Consider the following 17,320-nt stretch of genomic DNA (forward strand, 5'->3'; position numbering starts at 1 on the left):
GAACACGTTTCATCAAGTCATTGAGTCATATGTGTTGCCCTTTCATAGATAAGATTGTTTTGAAGATTTGTCCTAATGACCTAGTTTATAGACTGAATGGACTCAGATTTGTCCTAATGACCTAGTTTATAGACTGAAGTGATTCAGATTTGTCCTAATGACCTAGTTTATAGACTGAAGTGACTCACATTGTCCTAATGACCTAGTTTATAGACTGAAGTGACTCAGATTTGTCCCAATGACCTAGTTTATAGACTGAAGTGACTCAGATTTGTCCTAATGACCTAGTTTATAGACTGAAGTGACTCAGATTTGTCCTAATGACCTAGTTTATAGACTGAAGTGACACAGATTTGTCCTAATAACCTATTTTATAGACTGAAGTGACTCAGATCTGTCATAATGACCTAGTTTATAGACTGAAGTGACTCAGATTTGTCCTTATGACCTAGTTTATAGACTGAAGTGACTCAGATTTGTCCTAATGACCTAGTTTATAGACGGAAGTGACTCAGATTTTGTCCTTATGACCTTGTTTATAGACCGAAGTGACTATGATTTGTCATAATGACCTAGTTTATAGACTGTCCTAATGATCTTGTTTATAGACTGTCCTAATGACCTAGTTTATAGACTGAAGTGACTCAGATTTGTCCTAATGACCTAGTTTTTAGACTGTGCTAATGACCTAGTTTATAGACTGAAGTGACTCAGATTTGTCCTAATGACCTAGTTTATAGACTGTCCTAATGACCTAGTTTATAGACTGCAGTGACTCAGATTCTAACTAAGCCTTTACTAATATTAGACCTAGTGATCTTTTTTTGGATGCATATGACCCAGATTTTAACTTGTCTTAGATATTGTCAAATTGTAATTTTAGCAAAGTTTCATAAAGACTGCATTATAAATCTGGCCTCTGGAGTGGTAACAAGATTTTTTCTTAGATATGACCTAATGACCTAGTATTTGGGATGCACATGACCCAGATTTCGAATCGGTCTTGATATTGTCCTGATTGGATAAAAAATGTGGCTCACCTAAAGGTACTTTCTATAAAGGAAAAATTTGCTAACAACAGCTTAAGCAGGTACATATCTACATCATTAGCATAAGATAATTAAACCTTAAACAACTTTGCATAGATCTGAATTTAATATGCATTTGTGGGCAATTTTATTTGGACCATGACACCCGGTCAAAATACAAAGCCAATGAACTGACAAATCAACCATAGTAGTAGAAAATGTGTCCAAAACTGAAGAACTATCTGAAAAGCCAAACTACAAAGGGAAGCTACTGTGGAAATATTCATTAAACTTTATTAACCTTCTATCTCCCCTTTTAAGTTTGTTTCAACAGTCTTTCTTATAATAAAAGGAGATTTTCTGTCCATGAACACAAAACAATGTGTAATTAATTATAACGCCAAGTGCATATTAGACATCAACAAAAGTCAAAGAAATAACAAAAATACTAATATGTCAGATAATATTAAAATTGAGAAAATTAATATATACATTATACACAGATTTTTTTAAGAAAAAACAAGATGTGTTTGTGAAACACAATGTCCCCCTATATGATGTTTGACATTGTAGGATGACCTTGACCTTGTGAAGTATGACCTTGACCTTGACCTTTCACCACTCAAAATATGCAGCTCCATGAGATACACATGCATGCCAAATATCAAGTTGCTATCTTCAATATTGCAAAAGTATTCATAAAATAAGCGATTTGGGCCACATATATTTGACCTCTGACCTTGAAGGATGACCTTGACCTTGACCTTTCACCACTCAAAATGAGCAGCTCCATGAGATGCACATGCATGCCAAATATCAAGTTGCTGTCTTCAATATTGCAAAAGTATTCATAAAATGAGCGATTTTGGCCACATATAATTGACCTCTGACCTTGAAGGATGACCTTGACCTTTCACCACTCAAAATGTGCAGCTCCATGAGATACACATGCATGCCAAATATCAAGTTGCTATCTTCAATATTGCAAAAGTATTCATAAAATGAGCGATTTTGGCCACATATATTTGACCTCTGACCTTGAAGGATGACCTTGACCTTTCACCACTCAAAATGTGCAGCTTCATGAGATACACATGCATGCCAAATATGAAGTTGCTATCTTCAATATAGCAAAAGTTATTGCAAAATGTTAAAGTTGGCGCAAAAAGACAGACTAACAGACCAACAGACAGACCAACAGACAGGGCAAAAACAATATGTCTCCCACTACTATAGTGGGGGACATAAAAATTGCAAAAGTAAACAGCCCAAAGCAGCACACATATACATATCCACACGCATCCACATATCACCATATGCAAAAGAAAGCGAAATAAACACGGCTTTTATGCTTCAGATTCTAGGATGCAAAGTAGCAATTGGCCTATCCACTAGTGAATTTGCTCTTCTGTCAGTACAAGGTCAACGCAAAATGACATGTATCATATAACATCTATAATGCTTCCTTCAAATATGTGAAACTTGAATGGATGATGTTAGGACTATAAACACACCCAGATTACATGGCCTCATTTGACCTTTACACATGCAGTGACCTACTTTGGGACTTAAACAATCAGTGAGAAGGTCAAAATTCTTAGTTACATTCTTCTAATATCAACAATGCTTCCAAAGGAGATACAATGGATACAATGTGTTGATGATGTCTATGAACACTTGCAACACACCCACATCACCTGACCTCCTTTTGACCTTAAGATTGACCTTTTTTGTACATCTACTAATTCTGAATGTCCAAATTAGTTAAAAAAGAATGTTAAATTTTGTCAAACAGCGATACTGATTGCTACATGTACATAATTTTGTTACCTGCATGGATGATATCTATGAACAATCTTAACCCTCTCCCACTCAAAAGCAAAGTGAAAATGGCTTAATAATGTGCAGACAGCATAAAACCTCGCAGGCTGTTCTGGTTTTTGTATGCTGTTTGCTGCTCATCAGTATCTTAGGGTTGGAAATAAAGCCTTAAAAACTTAAATCTTGTAAGAATGGTCTGTAATTAAATTTAACATCCTAATGAACTACAAATGCGTCAAAATATCTAATTGGTAAAGGGTAAAAACATCACCTGACCTCATTTTCACCTGGTAACTGACCTACTTTTGGACTTTTTCTAATGGGCCAATTAATCAATACTGACAAGGCTGGAAGCATATGTGTTTATTTAAAGCAGTATCTTGTGCTGTTGTTTAAAAAAAATCTTATAAAACAAATAAGAAAACTTACCTTTTCCTATTTCCCATTTCATCTGTGTTTCATGAATACATTATTCTTTGAATGGATCTCAATGTAATTGCTTCATCCAAATAAAGATTTTTTGTCTTTTAAACCTCACACATCACATAATTGATCATTATGCACTGCTCACTTTTTTTTCATTACAAGTTAAAACTGTAAACATGGTCTTTTTTCTTCTTTAGTATTAGGCACTAACATGTCAGAAATATATTACAACCCCGGGTTACGCTGCGGTTATCTGATGCTTATGATACACTGTCATTTTCTTGCATCAAAGTGTTCCTTACAATCTCGAAAGCACAACAAATTACCTATTGACCTGCTGAGAATTTTGTATTTATCTAACAAAAAAACACAGTTGTCATCCTGTAATAATATGTCACAGCATGCATTCAGTTATGTTTGTTTGTATAAAGCATTAGCAATATACATGTACATATGTTCATTGAATTTCAAATTTTAAAATAAACAAATGATAAAAGAGAGTGAAAAAAATTGTTGGGAGCGAAATTTTGGTTTTAAATTGAAATAAACTTGAATTAAGAAATAAAATGAACAGTGTATACCTACTTAAAAAAAGGAAAGAAATAAGGCCCAGATAAAAAAATTGAAATTAATTGAAATAAAACATAATTTAAATAGAAGGGGTCAACTATTTAAACAAATATGATTATATAATTTTGAGCAGCATCGTAAAGTAAACCAGGTGCTTTCTAGTATTTGGTCAGACCAGAGTTCTTCCCTCCCGACACTAAATTGTCTACCCTTGTTATAAATTATATAATCTGGTATGGTAAGGCCCATAAAATAAACAGCACTATAGGTGCCAGAATAAAGAAGATATATCATGACTAGATGGCATGAGATGTTAAAACAGCCACAAAACAAGCCGCGTCATATAACAGCAGTGTCTTCATGCTCAGCATGAGGCTGATCAAAAAATCTTTGGGCTGATAGAAATTAATAATTTTCATAGTCTGGCTATTTGATTTTTTATCTGTTTCGATAAAAGCACAATATTTTGGGCTAGCGGACTAAATATATCACCATGAAACCTGTTACACTCTTTTTCATAATCTTTTCAAACTTTTTGTATTTAATCAACAAAAATAGTATCATTTACAAGAACTAAAACCCAACCTGAATGAATACAGTGTTGATAAAATAAGGGACACTCAACATTTCTGTAGTATTCACTTTTTTATTTGATTTTTAGATCAGGTGACTTACCTATAATGGGCCAGAACGATAAGACCAACTTTGAGTATGATTAACCCAAGGATAATTGCTTTTTAGTTTTATAATAATCTGCCTAGCAGTTCAAGAAGAGAAGTCATTAAAAGAAAAAGTTTACAAACAAACTAACACACAGACTGACACACGGACTGACAAACAACACACTATCCTAGTTGTGCTCAGGTGAGCTAATAACTTGATAATGTTAACTTTTGCAGGTACTCTCTAATCGGTAACTGATTATATTTACATCCCTGGTCAAGATTGTGTATATATTTTACTCAATTGAAATTGTTATATACATCAACCTTTTACATTGAAACTTATTAAGTTCCCTGAAGTTTAAATCTTGTCATGAGTCAAAGAAAAAGTAAATCTGAAGACAAATTGTTTATTGATGAGACTAAAAAATTCGACAGCTTATACAAAGCATTCTTTAAACATTTTAAACCATATCATATTGTATATATTTTAATCTGTTTGCTCATTTACCCATTGATATCGGTAACACAATATGGGTACTTGTAACAACTAAAGTGGGACAAGAAACGCAATTGCATAGCCGGATATCACATGACATCAGTTAACAACGAATGAAGTTATCAATGCAATAAACATGGCTTTCAATTTTTCTTGTATTTTACATGTTCATTTTGCATGAAAACTTGTTTAGTTCCCTGAAGTTTGTCTCTTGCCATGAATAAGAAAATACCAAACATATCTGTAGATATTTCGATTATTGATAAAAGTTATCAAATTTTACAGCAAAGGAAGTGTTCTGTAAACATTTCAAATCATAAACTGTAAATAGTTTAACGAGTTTGCAAATAAACCCAGTGATAAGAGTTTTTATTGCAACAAAAGTAGGACAAGATACGCAGACACATAACCGGATATCACCTGACAGCGGTTTGCATTTCAATGTTTAAGCTAACAACCAAAGAAGTTATCAATAGTGACAAACACAGCTTCCAATATGGAGGGTTCTATTCATAGAGGATGTGACTTTGTATTTGACTTTTCTTGTGTCACCTGTCAGGAAAATGACAGAAACACAGAGGCAGATTTTTACTGTGAGGAATGTTCTAAATTTTACTGTAACAAATGTGTGGAGCATCATAACTATCTTTACAAGAAGCATGCCATTTTGGGCAAGGAAAACATCAGCCAATGGCCTGAGACGGATGTGGTTGAACTGGAGCAATGTCAGGAGCACCGGAAAGAAAAACTGACAATATTCTGTGAGGACCACAGTCAGATATTATGTCATGTCTGCCATGTCCACAATCATCAGTAAGTACAGGTGCACTCTTTATCAAGATCTGTTTTGCACATGTCAAAACAAACTTTTAATACTTCTACATATCTCTCCCATTGTAAAAATTACACAAGAGGACTCAGAGGGACATAGGATGCTCATTTTATATAAACTGTCAAATGTAAATTGTCCAAATACAAAGTCCCCATAATAAGCTGGATATAATAAAGCCATGCTCCCCAACTTTAAGTAAAGTATAAAAATGTAATATTAGCAGCAGGTGGGCATGTTGCCATATAATTGTTGCCATATAATTTTAAAGCTATGCAAAGAGAATATCATGGCAAAAGATGTTTAAAAACAAGTATGTTCCACGCGTGAAGCCATTAAAAAAGGTGTCATATACATGTAATTGTTGTGCCCTTGACCAATGACATGTTTACCTTAAAACTGAAAGGCTTCTTCCTATGAACCCTACATTTGTATTATAAATCAGCTACATGTATCTTTTTTGGATATTCTCTAGTGAGGATGCTTTAAATATTTCAGTAACAAGAACCCATCATCATTCAAATTTTTGTAGTATGTAACAATATTTTTTTTCCTGCAAATCATGATATAAGGGTATTTACTTAAGTCTTTACAGGCTAATTCTTGCAAAAATTGTGTGGTTTGTAACCATTTGAATTTTATCTATATTTAATGGTTTTTCAGTGATTAACAATGCGTTACTATCTGAATATGCCAAGACTTGATTGTGTTATCTTCATTCTGGAAACCATGACAAACAAGAGATGTGTTTGTCAGAACCACAATGCCCCCTACTGCGCCGCTTTGATTTTTTTTTTTTTATTATATCCCTTTAAAAAATATTACTTCCCCTGTGAAAATGATTTGTACCTGCCAAATGATACAAAATAGAAATCATCTCCCTTTTAAGCTTGCTACTTTCCTTGGATTTTGTTTTTTGACCTTTGACCTTAAAGGATGACCTTGACCTTTCACCACTCAAAATGTGCAGCTCCATGAGATATACATGCATGCCAAATATCAAGTTGCTATCTTCAATATTGCAAAAGTTATGGCTAATGTTAAAGTTTTCGGACGGACGCACAGACAGACTGACAGTTCAACTGCTACATGTATATGTAGCACCCTACCAGGGGCATAAAAACTAAAAGCGTTAGTTTGCGTGGGCATTAAAATCAATTAACATAACTGTATATTAATGCTGTTATTATTTTACACAAGAGCCAGCCATGATGGTCCTTAAGTTTTTAAAGATATTTGTTTTTTAAATATTTTGTGACAAAATAATATGATTCAAAATTAATTGCAGAGCTAGCCATATTAATGTCGCTTAGGAAAAAACATATAAAATGTACATTCAAGTGTTGTTTTTTTGCAGGAAATGCAGTCATGTGGTACTAATAGCTGACAAAGTGAAAGTCCTCCATAAGAAAGGAGACTTCAAGGAGTTGTTAGCAAGGTTTGATGCACAGCACCAGCAGTTGATACATAAGCAACGAGATCTTGATGAAAATATGAAGTCTCTTGAGAAATCTCACGAAACAATTCTGGAAGAAATCAATGCTTTACGAAAGATAATTAATGATTCTTTAGATCAACTGGAGAAGAATACAAAGAAAGAATTGGACACATTTTTAGTCAATTCGAGGACATCTGTTCGAAATGACATCAAAAACTGCACGAAGTCCATCAAAAATATAGCATGCTTTAAAGATGATTGGCTGAGAACAAAAGACAAAAGTGAAGCACTCAGTTTTATCATGTATAAAAAATGCCGCGATCATTCCCTCAAGGTAGAAGCATTTTTACAAGAAATGAGAACACAAGATGAAAGATTCCTTACATTTAATCCTGATACGACCATCCAACAAACCTTGTCCGCTCTCACAGGATTGGGCCGAATATTCAGCACAGTGAAACAAGTAAAACCAGCTAAAGGGTCAACACAGAGCACAGTTACCCGACATAATAATTCTAAAGCATCCAGCCATTCTGACCCTGACTCTGACCAAACAACTCCAGGATTCAACATAAACAAGTCCATTAAAACATCGAGTTTATCTAGACAGTATAGCCCTGGAAACCAAACAAGTGATCTGACCAAGTCAGGCCAAGTATCTGATCCAGTATCAAGTTCATCTAGAAGTTCTAGCCCTGTAAACAGAACAAGTGATCTGACCAAGTCAGGCCAAGTATCTGATCCAGTATCAAGTTCATCTAGAAGTTATAGCCCTGGAAACAGAACAAGTGATCCCACCAAGTCAGGCCAAGTATCTGATCCAGTATCAAGTTCATTACACCAGCTGGTCCAGGAATATCAACCAGGGGCAGTAAACAGGTCTGATCAAATTTTAAGAGTGAAGAATGGAAAGAATTACAGTGTGGAAATCTTGAATGATTTTAACAAATCCATTATAACTGGTATCTGTTGCACAGCTACTGGAGAACTCATCATCATAGATAAAAACAATAGTAAAGTGAAGCTCCTCGATCAGACCTACAAGGTGGTGGCCCACTGTGACTTTGCTTCTGAACCATGGTCCATGTGCAGCATTGATTCCAGTCTGGTGGCTGTTACTGTGGATAGCAATGAGGTCCACTTCATCAGAGTATCCAATGGTCTGTTGATAAAGGACACCCACAGGATGCTAAATCTTCAACATAACTGCTTGGGTATTGCCCATCAGCATGGTAACCTGTACATTACAGATGGTAACACTCTGTATCTCTATACTGTGGATGGCAGACTGGTGAGGGAGATAGCACTCAGAGCAGGTTCCCGATTGAGAGGTAAACAAGAGATGTGTTTGTCAGAAACACAATGCCCCCTACTGCAATTCTACATATTATTATATCCCTTTAAAAATATTACTTCCCTTGTGAAAATGATCTGTACCTGCCAAATAATAAATAGAAATTCTGTCCCTTTAAAGCTTGTTACTGCCCTTGAATTTGTTTTTGTTTACCTTTGACCTTAAAGGATAACCATGACCTTGACCTTTCACCACTCAAAATGTGCAGCTCCATTAGATACACTTGCATGCAACAAATATCAAGCTGCTACATGTATCTTCAATATTGCAAAAGTTATGGCCAATGTTAAAGTTTTCGGACAGAAAGATGGACGGACTGACGGACAGTTCAACTGCTATATACCACCTTACCGGGGGCATAAAAACAGAACTAAGTTATTCTTATGTTCCAAAGGTAAAGACTAGTACTTCTACTGTCATAGAAATCAACAAGTAAGAAGGTTCATTTACCAGTAATATTATCAAAAAAATTATGTATTGTAAATATTGAACTAACCATGTTGAACCAAATTCAAAATTGTTTTTTAAATGTTTTCACAAATAAAGATGTTTTGCAAATCAAGAAATCACTTAGTATTATAATAAGAAGACACTTATGTATTGGAGTAAAATGATGCTTTAATCATAATTAAAATTTATTCCCAAACATAAGTACTAAACAAATATATCAAGATAAGGAAACACAATATATCACATTCACAATACAAATTACTGGTCTTTATAGTTGACATGTACTGTGCCTTGCTTAAACAGCAACCTTGTATGTTTATTTATTCATGGTCATCAATTTTATTATATGTTGTAAGTATGTACTAAGTACTACACAAACATCTATACATTTATTATTTAACAAGAACATGAGACTATATACTACTTCTTATATCTTTACATCAGTTTGCATATAATAACAGCACCTCATCATTACTGTCTTCTATACCACAGCTACCTGCTGTGCAGTGAGTCCAGATGGGGACAGGATATATGTGATTAATGAGTCCAATAAACTGCTGGTCACACTGTCCAGGGATGGCACAGTGATCTCCACCCTGACTGTACCTGACCTGAGCCCCCTTATAGGAGTACTACCTGGCCTACATGTGACAGATTCAGGACACGTTCTTGTGTGTGGATACTCTACAAACACAGTAGCCCAGGTGGACAGAGATGGAAGACAGATACTGGCAGAGGTGGTCACAAAGAATAATGGTGTGAGTGGCCCTGTGTCTGTCTACTACAGCAAGCACACAAGCTCACTAATTGTAGGAACGTATGATGATTTGAAAGTCTATAAGGTGCGCAATGATGGTTGAAGTAGGATGATGTTTGTTTATTTACCCATTCATATATACAGATATCTTTAAAAACAGTGTTAGATTTTTGTATGCAATGTATATCAGACACAGTGACTGTTGGAATAGCCGGCATTTTCATATTCCCTGCATGAAACTATAACAAATTGCCCATGATACCAGCCTTCACTAAGTCGTATAATTATGACATATAAATGCTAACATATAATTTGGAAAAAACGAATAATTAGTTTAGTAGAAACAAGGTTTTAACGGATTGGAAGACCATTTCAGAACAGTCTTTTCAAATGACTTTATTTGAGATAATAAGTTTACTTATTATTTACACAAAAATTATCTTATGATTTTGTTCATGATGTGCATGTTATTTTTATGTTTTTATGAACATTGTCTGTCAGTGTGTCAAGTATTGTTCATGTTTATGTTTATGTGAATATAATATACAACAACCTCATTTTCCAAATCAAAATATTATGAAACTCTGCAACCAGTTATGTCAAGATAAACGGATTTGAAATCAAGAGAATTAAGCCTGATCAAAAAGTCTAAACCAAAAATAAACATTAACAACAACACAAATTTTTACTTCAACCTAAGCCAGGAGAGACTATTGACCAAACCTTGTCTAACAATCCTCGGTAAATACATGTGATCAACTGAAGCAACGCCTTATGAATTCCAAAGCCTCTAATCTTTTGAGACAGGGCAGAATGTCTTGAACTTCCAAAGTAAACTGGTGCTCTCAATCTCTGCTTGAAATAGCCCCCCCCTCCCGTCCATTTTCCAGTTCAATTTTAAGAAGTGGTTTCCCAACGCTGAATGCTTCATACCAAAGAAGTTTTATCTGGACCTTACACCTTGAAATATAGTCACCACATGCTCCAGACAAAACTTCAGCAAGAACAATCCCATTGGCACTAACTGGAAAATTATGAAAGCAGGAGTTATGGTTCTTATGCACTCTGCTTCCACAGATCGAGATCTGCCTATAACAGGATGCTGCTGATCAACCGGGTTTTTAGGGATTTACACATGGCCTGCCATAGACAGAATGTAAACACACCATTAAGAACTTTATTTTGCAAATATCTCAAGTTATGAAATACATTTGCATAAATCGTTTGTGCATAAAAGACAGTTTTTCTTGCAATTTGTGCAGATATCTAAGGTAGACGAATAAATTCTTAAATACGTCTGTAATCGGTGACAAAATTTCCCGTTGCGTGAAGTGTAACAGTGTAGTATTAATAGAATTTTTTAACAAGAACGCAGGCTTATTATAAAATAAACTAATTCTGATGTATTTCACATTGCAATAAGCAGCATAAAAATCTGTCTTTTATGCACTAGTTGAAATTTTTAAGTAAAATTGTTTTAAAAAGCTATTTGAGTTGTGTTAACATCCATTAACATTTAATTGGGATCCCCACAAAGTCACCTGATCCTGCACCCTGTATAAATTATCTTCTGAATTGATACCTCTGATAATGTCCCAGACGTGCTCTTGACAAAATTTAAGTATAAAATATTTGTAGAGGGCAAATTAACTCTACATATGGAAGCAAGAATAATGGCTCTTGCAATAGTTACATCCCTCCCCACAATTAGATCTACCCACCTTTTAAGTTTCAAATTGAAACCTTGTTTAATTTACCAGATATACTCTCAACAAAAATTAAGTTTAATTTTTTTTTTAAAGGGCAACAACTCTAAAAATATGATAGCAAGATGTATGGTTATTGGGCACTGCACAACCCCTAAATGAGATATATTTCCCTATTGAGTTACAAGTTGTTACCTCTTTTTGTTTTCAAGATAAGCTCCAGGCAAAATTTAAATACCATATACTTTCGCTTGTAAGACGCATTTTTAAGACTCAAATTAATAAGTAACAGTTGGGGTCGCGTCTTATAAGCAAGATACTGGTGAAAATAAACTAAATTTTTCAAAATATCGAGTTTACTGGGCTTATGCTAGCCAAGTTGGACACTTGTCAGTTGTTTTGAATCATCGTGGCAGCCATTTGCATGTTCTCTAAAGTCTGTATTGGCCCGTACCGTGTATCGGAACGCTATGTTCAGTAACCGATTTACTTGTAATAAAATTTATCGTTATTGATTTTGTTGTCTATTATTTTTAATTTGAATTTTGTTATTTTTTGGACGTAGGACTTTACATTGCCCGTGATTATTCTTGGAAAGTTTGTATCACCTGATTGTCTGCGCGCGACGTCGTAAAATGTCATATAAATTGGCCATTAAAGTATACGTGTGTAAGTGGCGACACGATGCCAACATGCTTAAAACAACAGCAAAATCAATACTCAGTTTGAAACTGTCAATTGTTAAATAAACATGCTGCCGATTACAAATGCTACTTGACAAGTTTGTATCACCTGATTGTCTTTGTTCCACGTCGTTAATTGTCAATTAAGACAAACTTGGCAATAAGTTACCAGTTTGCAACTGTCAATTAATAAATAAACACGTTAATTCTGATGACCCCCTAATGCTGATGACACCTTATTTATTAGGGGCTAACAATGACGGGAGCAAAGAGCGACCGAATGCAATTATCCGCATATGGCTTTCTTCTTGACACGTGATTTCGATCTGCGCTTCGGAGTCTATCACTCTTTCACGCGATTGGCTAATTTTATGAAAGTAGGCGTTACCTATTGTTGATAGACAATGGGTGTAAAATTTGCATAATCTAGGTAATAAAACTAAACGCTTTCAAAATATCTGCCTATTACTTTTCAATACCTGTCAAACAATACAATTAAGATGACTGATACGATCAATTTTGCTTGTGCATTGATATTACGAACGTAATATGTTTGAAATTGTTTGCAATTGTTCGGGCACATGATAAATTACGCAATTGTTAGAAATTTTGTTAATTTGATAATTATTTTTATTGCATGAATAATACTTGAAAATAAATTAAAACCCACTGATGTATCATAAAATAAACAAATATTATTTACTTTGTTGTTTGATTGTTTTATTTTTCAGACTTGCGTGAATTACTAATTGTATGCAGCGCAAGTGCGAAAAATTCTCAATGTGTTACTAGTTAATGATTTTCTTTAACATTCTGCCTTTTTTCGGCCGATGAAAACGGCAAAATTTGACCGCGTCTTACACGCGGGTCAGTCTTAAATCCACCCATTATAAAGTCCGAAGTCGGGGTGCGTCTTATAAGCGAGGGCGTCTTATAAGTGCAAGTATACGGTATGCAAACAAAAGGAACAAAATGAAATTACGTGCATTATGTCCATATTGCCATCTATCCATGTTTAAAGTTTCATGAAAAAAATATTAAGAACTTTAAAAGTTATCGCAGGATCCAGAAAAGTGTGACTGACTGACAGACGGACAGGGCAACAACCATAAGTCCCCTCCGGTGAAACCGGTAGGGGACAATAATATCCTTCATCTTGTCAATTTAAACATTATGACCAAGTGCCATTAAGTGTTTTGACAAAACTGACCCAGAAATCAATTCAGCTTTGATATTGCCAACATAAACGTCTTGACCAAGTGTCATCAAGATTGAGTTATAAATGTTGCCTTTAGGATGGTAAAAAGCTTTTTCTATGACCTGACCTGTTGACCTAGTTTTTGGACTCCCATGACCTAGATTTGAACACGGCCTGATATTGTCAAGATAAACATTCTGACCAATTTTCAATATTGGATGACTTAACCATAGGAAATGAAAATAATATTGAGATGCCATGTTAAACTAGTGACCTCAAAATCAATAGGGGTCATCTGCAAGTCATGATCAATCTACCCATGAAGTTTCATGATCCTAGGCGTATGCGTTCTTGAGTTATCATTCAAAAACCATTTTACTATTTCTGGTCACCGTGACCTTGACCTTTGACCTAGTGACCTCAAAATCAATAGGCGTCATCTGCGAGTCATGATCAATGTATTATTTTGCATATCGTACGCACATTGTCCCTTTAAATGACACTGAGTCACTTGGAAGAGATCTCCCTGAATAGGTCTTTTTAAAACATAATTTCACGGTAGCTGATTTTGTGAAAGATAAAAATTGTACGTCTACTACAATAGAAGGTTTCAAAAGAAAATTTGAGACACTGGTTTTTTTTCATAAACTGGTTGACAATAATAACAAATCACCACACCAAATAGTTTTGCAAATTCTTTAAACGAGTTTAGAAATATTTTATACCAAGGACACATAGATTAACTTAACATTTTTTTGTCCTAATAGAGTGAAATTATTAACTTATTTGTCCGAGCACATTTAACCATATTAAGGTTAACAATTGGAGTAACGCAAGGCAATTATCTTGGTTAACCCTTACAATGCGGGAACCGAATTTTAAAGGCCTTTGCAAACAGTTTGGATCCAGATGAGACGCCACAGAACGTGGCGTCTCATCAGGATCCAAACAGTTTGCTATTCTGATAGTATTCTTTGAAAAAAATAGAAGAAAATGCTAATTTTAGAAATTCAGCAGATGACATTTTAGCAGACGACAAATTTCCCAGCATGCAAAGGGTTAACATCAATGATTTATAAACAACAACAAAAACAGGCTTCTTGTTACATGTTATTTGTTACTTTTTTTGTCTTAGGGCTCACATAATTGTTTTAAATCCAGGTAAATTAGTTAAATTGTACAAATGCAAACCTGATGACCAAGATCAATGCCCAAGAAGGGGGCTGTCAAAAAAGATGGGAAAAAATCAAGCTTAAGATTCTCATCCGTATTTAAAAAAAAAGGCTGTTGGGCAGTTGTTGTTCAAAAAAGAATATTTTTCACATGTAGATACTTCACCAAATAATGTTCATATTTAAGACTTTCCTCTCAATTCTGAGGCCCTTCTTATATTGTTGTTTTATATATTATATTTGCTCTAAAAAAATGATATATATTTAACACCATAAGAATCTTTGATTGTGAATAAACATTTTGTTATTACATGACACATGTAAAACAAGTGCAAACTTCTCATCATATATATTTTTTTATTGAATAAATATTGTTGAAACTAAACACTTCTGTTTAAGTTTCAATCAGAGTTTTGTCATAAACTTGATTATAAATTCCCCCGGACCACTTTGTCAATTTAGTAATAGCAGCCATGTCCATGGGTAATTTAAATCTCGAAGATTTACTGGCAGTCTGTTCAGCTTTTATGCTGTTTGCTGCTCATAAGTATCTATGGTTTGGAGAATAAGCCTTAACAACTTGAATCTAGTAAGAAAGGTCTTAAATAAAATATAACTTTCTATGGGACTACAAAGGCGTGAACATAGGTATCTTAGTGGTAAAGGGTTAAAAGGTACACAGCTCAGAAGTCATTGATCACTGCATGTTGAATTGTATCTTGCACATCTTAAGTTCATGGTGATATAATACTTCAAGTTTTATTTCAATTGCATGAGAACTGGGAAATGTGCAATTTGCTTCACAAAGTAAGAACATTTATGTTTCTGCAATAAAAATGGCAACTATCAAGGTCAAATAACTCATGACTGGGGATGAAAACAGTGTCTAATGCAATCAACACTTAATTTTGATGATGATAACCATTAGTTCCCATTCAGTCGCTTGAGAAATGTACAAGAAGCTTAATCCACAAACATTTTGAGGCAACAGAATGGCAAACCATATAATCAACACAGTAACTTCAATATAGCCCCCTGTCAAACTTTGTTCTTTAATACCCTTGACCCAGATTTAAAAATGGCCTTCATATTGCCTAGATAAACATTCTTAGCAATTTTCATAAAGACTGAGTTGTTAATGCAGCCAAAGAGTGCTAACAAGTTTTTTTTAAGAGTTGACATTCGGACAAATGGATTAGATGCATTTGTCCCAGATTAAAACTTGGTCTAGATATTGCAAAGATAAACATTATGAACACGTTTCATCAAGTCATTGAGTCATATGTGTTGCCTTTCATAGATAAGATTGTTTTGAAGATTTGTCCTAATGACCTAGTTTATAGACTGAATGGACTCAGATTTGTCCCAATGACCTAGTTTATAGACTGAAGTGACTCAGATTGTCCTAATGACCTAGTTTATAGACTGAAGTGACTCAGATTTGTCCTAATCACCTAGTTTATAGACTGAAGTGACTCAGATTTGTTCTAATGACCTAGTTTATAGACTGAAGTGACTCAGATATGTCCTAATGACCTATTTTATAGACTGAAGTGACTCAGACTGTCCTAATGACCTAGTTTATAGGCTGAAGTGACTCAGATTTGTCCTAATGACCTAGTTTATAAACTGAAGTGACTCAGATTTGTCCTAATGACCTAGTTTATAGACTGAAGTGACTCAGACTGTCCTAATGACCTAGTCTATAGGCTGAAGTGACTCAGATTTGTCCTAATGACCTAGTTTATAGACTGAAAAGACTCAGATTTGTCTTAATGACCTAGTTTATAGACTGAAGTGACTCAGATTTGTCCTAATGACCTAGTTTATAGACTGAAGTGACTCAGATTTGTCCTAATGATGTAGTTTATAAACTGAAGTGACTCAGATTTGTCCTTATGACCTACTTTATAGACTGAAGTGACTCAGATTTGTCCTAATGACCTAGTTTATAGACTGAAGTGACTCAGATTCTAACTAAGCTTTTTCTAATATTTGACCTAGTGACCTTTTTTTGGATGCATATGACCCAGATTTTAACTTGTCTTAGATATTGTCAAATTAAAATTTTAACAAAGTTTCATAAAGACTGAATTATAAATCTGGCCTCTGGAGTGGTAACAAGATTTTTTCTTAGATATGACCTAATGACCTAGTATTTGGGACGCACATGACCCAGATTTCGAATCGGCCTTGATATTATCCTGATTGGATAAAAAATGTGGCTCATCTAAAGGTACTTTCCATAGAGGAAATAAATTTGCTAACAACAGCTTATGCAGGTACATAGCAACATCATTAGCATAGGGTAATTAAACCTTAAACAACTTTGCATAGATCTGAATTTTATATGCATTTGTGGGCAATTTTATTTGGACCATGACACACAGGTCAAAATACAAAGCCTATGAACAGACAAACCAACCATAGTAGTGGAAAATGTGTCCAAAACTGAAGAACTCTGAAAAGCTAAACTACAAAGGGAAGCTACTATGGAAATATTCATTAAACTTTATTAACATTTTATCTCCCTTTTTAAGTTTGTTTCAACAGTCTTTCTTATAATAAAAAGGAAATTTTCTGTCCATGAACACAAAACAATGTGTAATTAATTATAACGCCAAGTGCATATTATACATCAACAAAGTCAAAGAAATAAAAAAATACTTATATGGCAGATTATATTGAAAATGAGAAAATTAATATTTACCTATAATACACAGATTG

The 17,320-nt window shown here is 34.4% G+C and overlaps 1 protein-coding gene and 1 long non-coding RNA gene across 2 annotated transcripts in view; both read left to right on the forward strand.

The window, feature by feature from the left end:
* The window catches only part of LOC127854892 (uncharacterized), an 88,503-nt gene that overhangs the window by 5,409 nt on the left and 65,774 nt on the right, over positions 1–17,320 (forward strand). The gene's annotated exons all lie outside the window — the stretch shown is intronic.
* LOC127854867 (uncharacterized) lies at positions 5,399–12,925 on the forward strand. Its single transcript, XM_052389951.1, has 3 exons — positions 5,399–5,819; positions 7,193–8,604; positions 9,570–12,925. Exons 1-3 carry the CDS (start codon positions 5,503–5,505, stop codon positions 9,935–9,937), a joined length of 2,097 nt encoding a protein of 698 aa, XP_052245911.1. The 5' UTR covers positions 5,399–5,502; the 3' UTR covers positions 9,938–12,925.

The sequence above is a fragment of the Dreissena polymorpha genome, chromosome 13 (genome assembly GCF_020536995.1).
Source record: "Dreissena polymorpha isolate Duluth1 chromosome 13, UMN_Dpol_1.0, whole genome shotgun sequence".
Taxonomy (NCBI): Eukaryota; Metazoa; Mollusca; class Bivalvia; order Myida; family Dreissenidae; genus Dreissena; species Dreissena polymorpha.

Coding starts and splice junctions, on each gene's coding strand:
- LOC127854867 (XM_052389951.1), top strand. CDS start 5,503: ATGGAGGGTTCTATTCATAGAGGATGTGACTTTGTATTTGACTTTTCT. Junction 5,820..7,192: donor TGCCATGTCCACAATCATCA/GTAAGTACAGGT, acceptor GTTTTTTTGCAG/GAAATGCAGTCATGTGGTAC. Junction 8,605..9,569: donor AGCAGGTTCCCGATTGAGAG/GTAAACAAGAGA, acceptor TCTATACCACAG/CTACCTGCTGTGCAGTGAGT.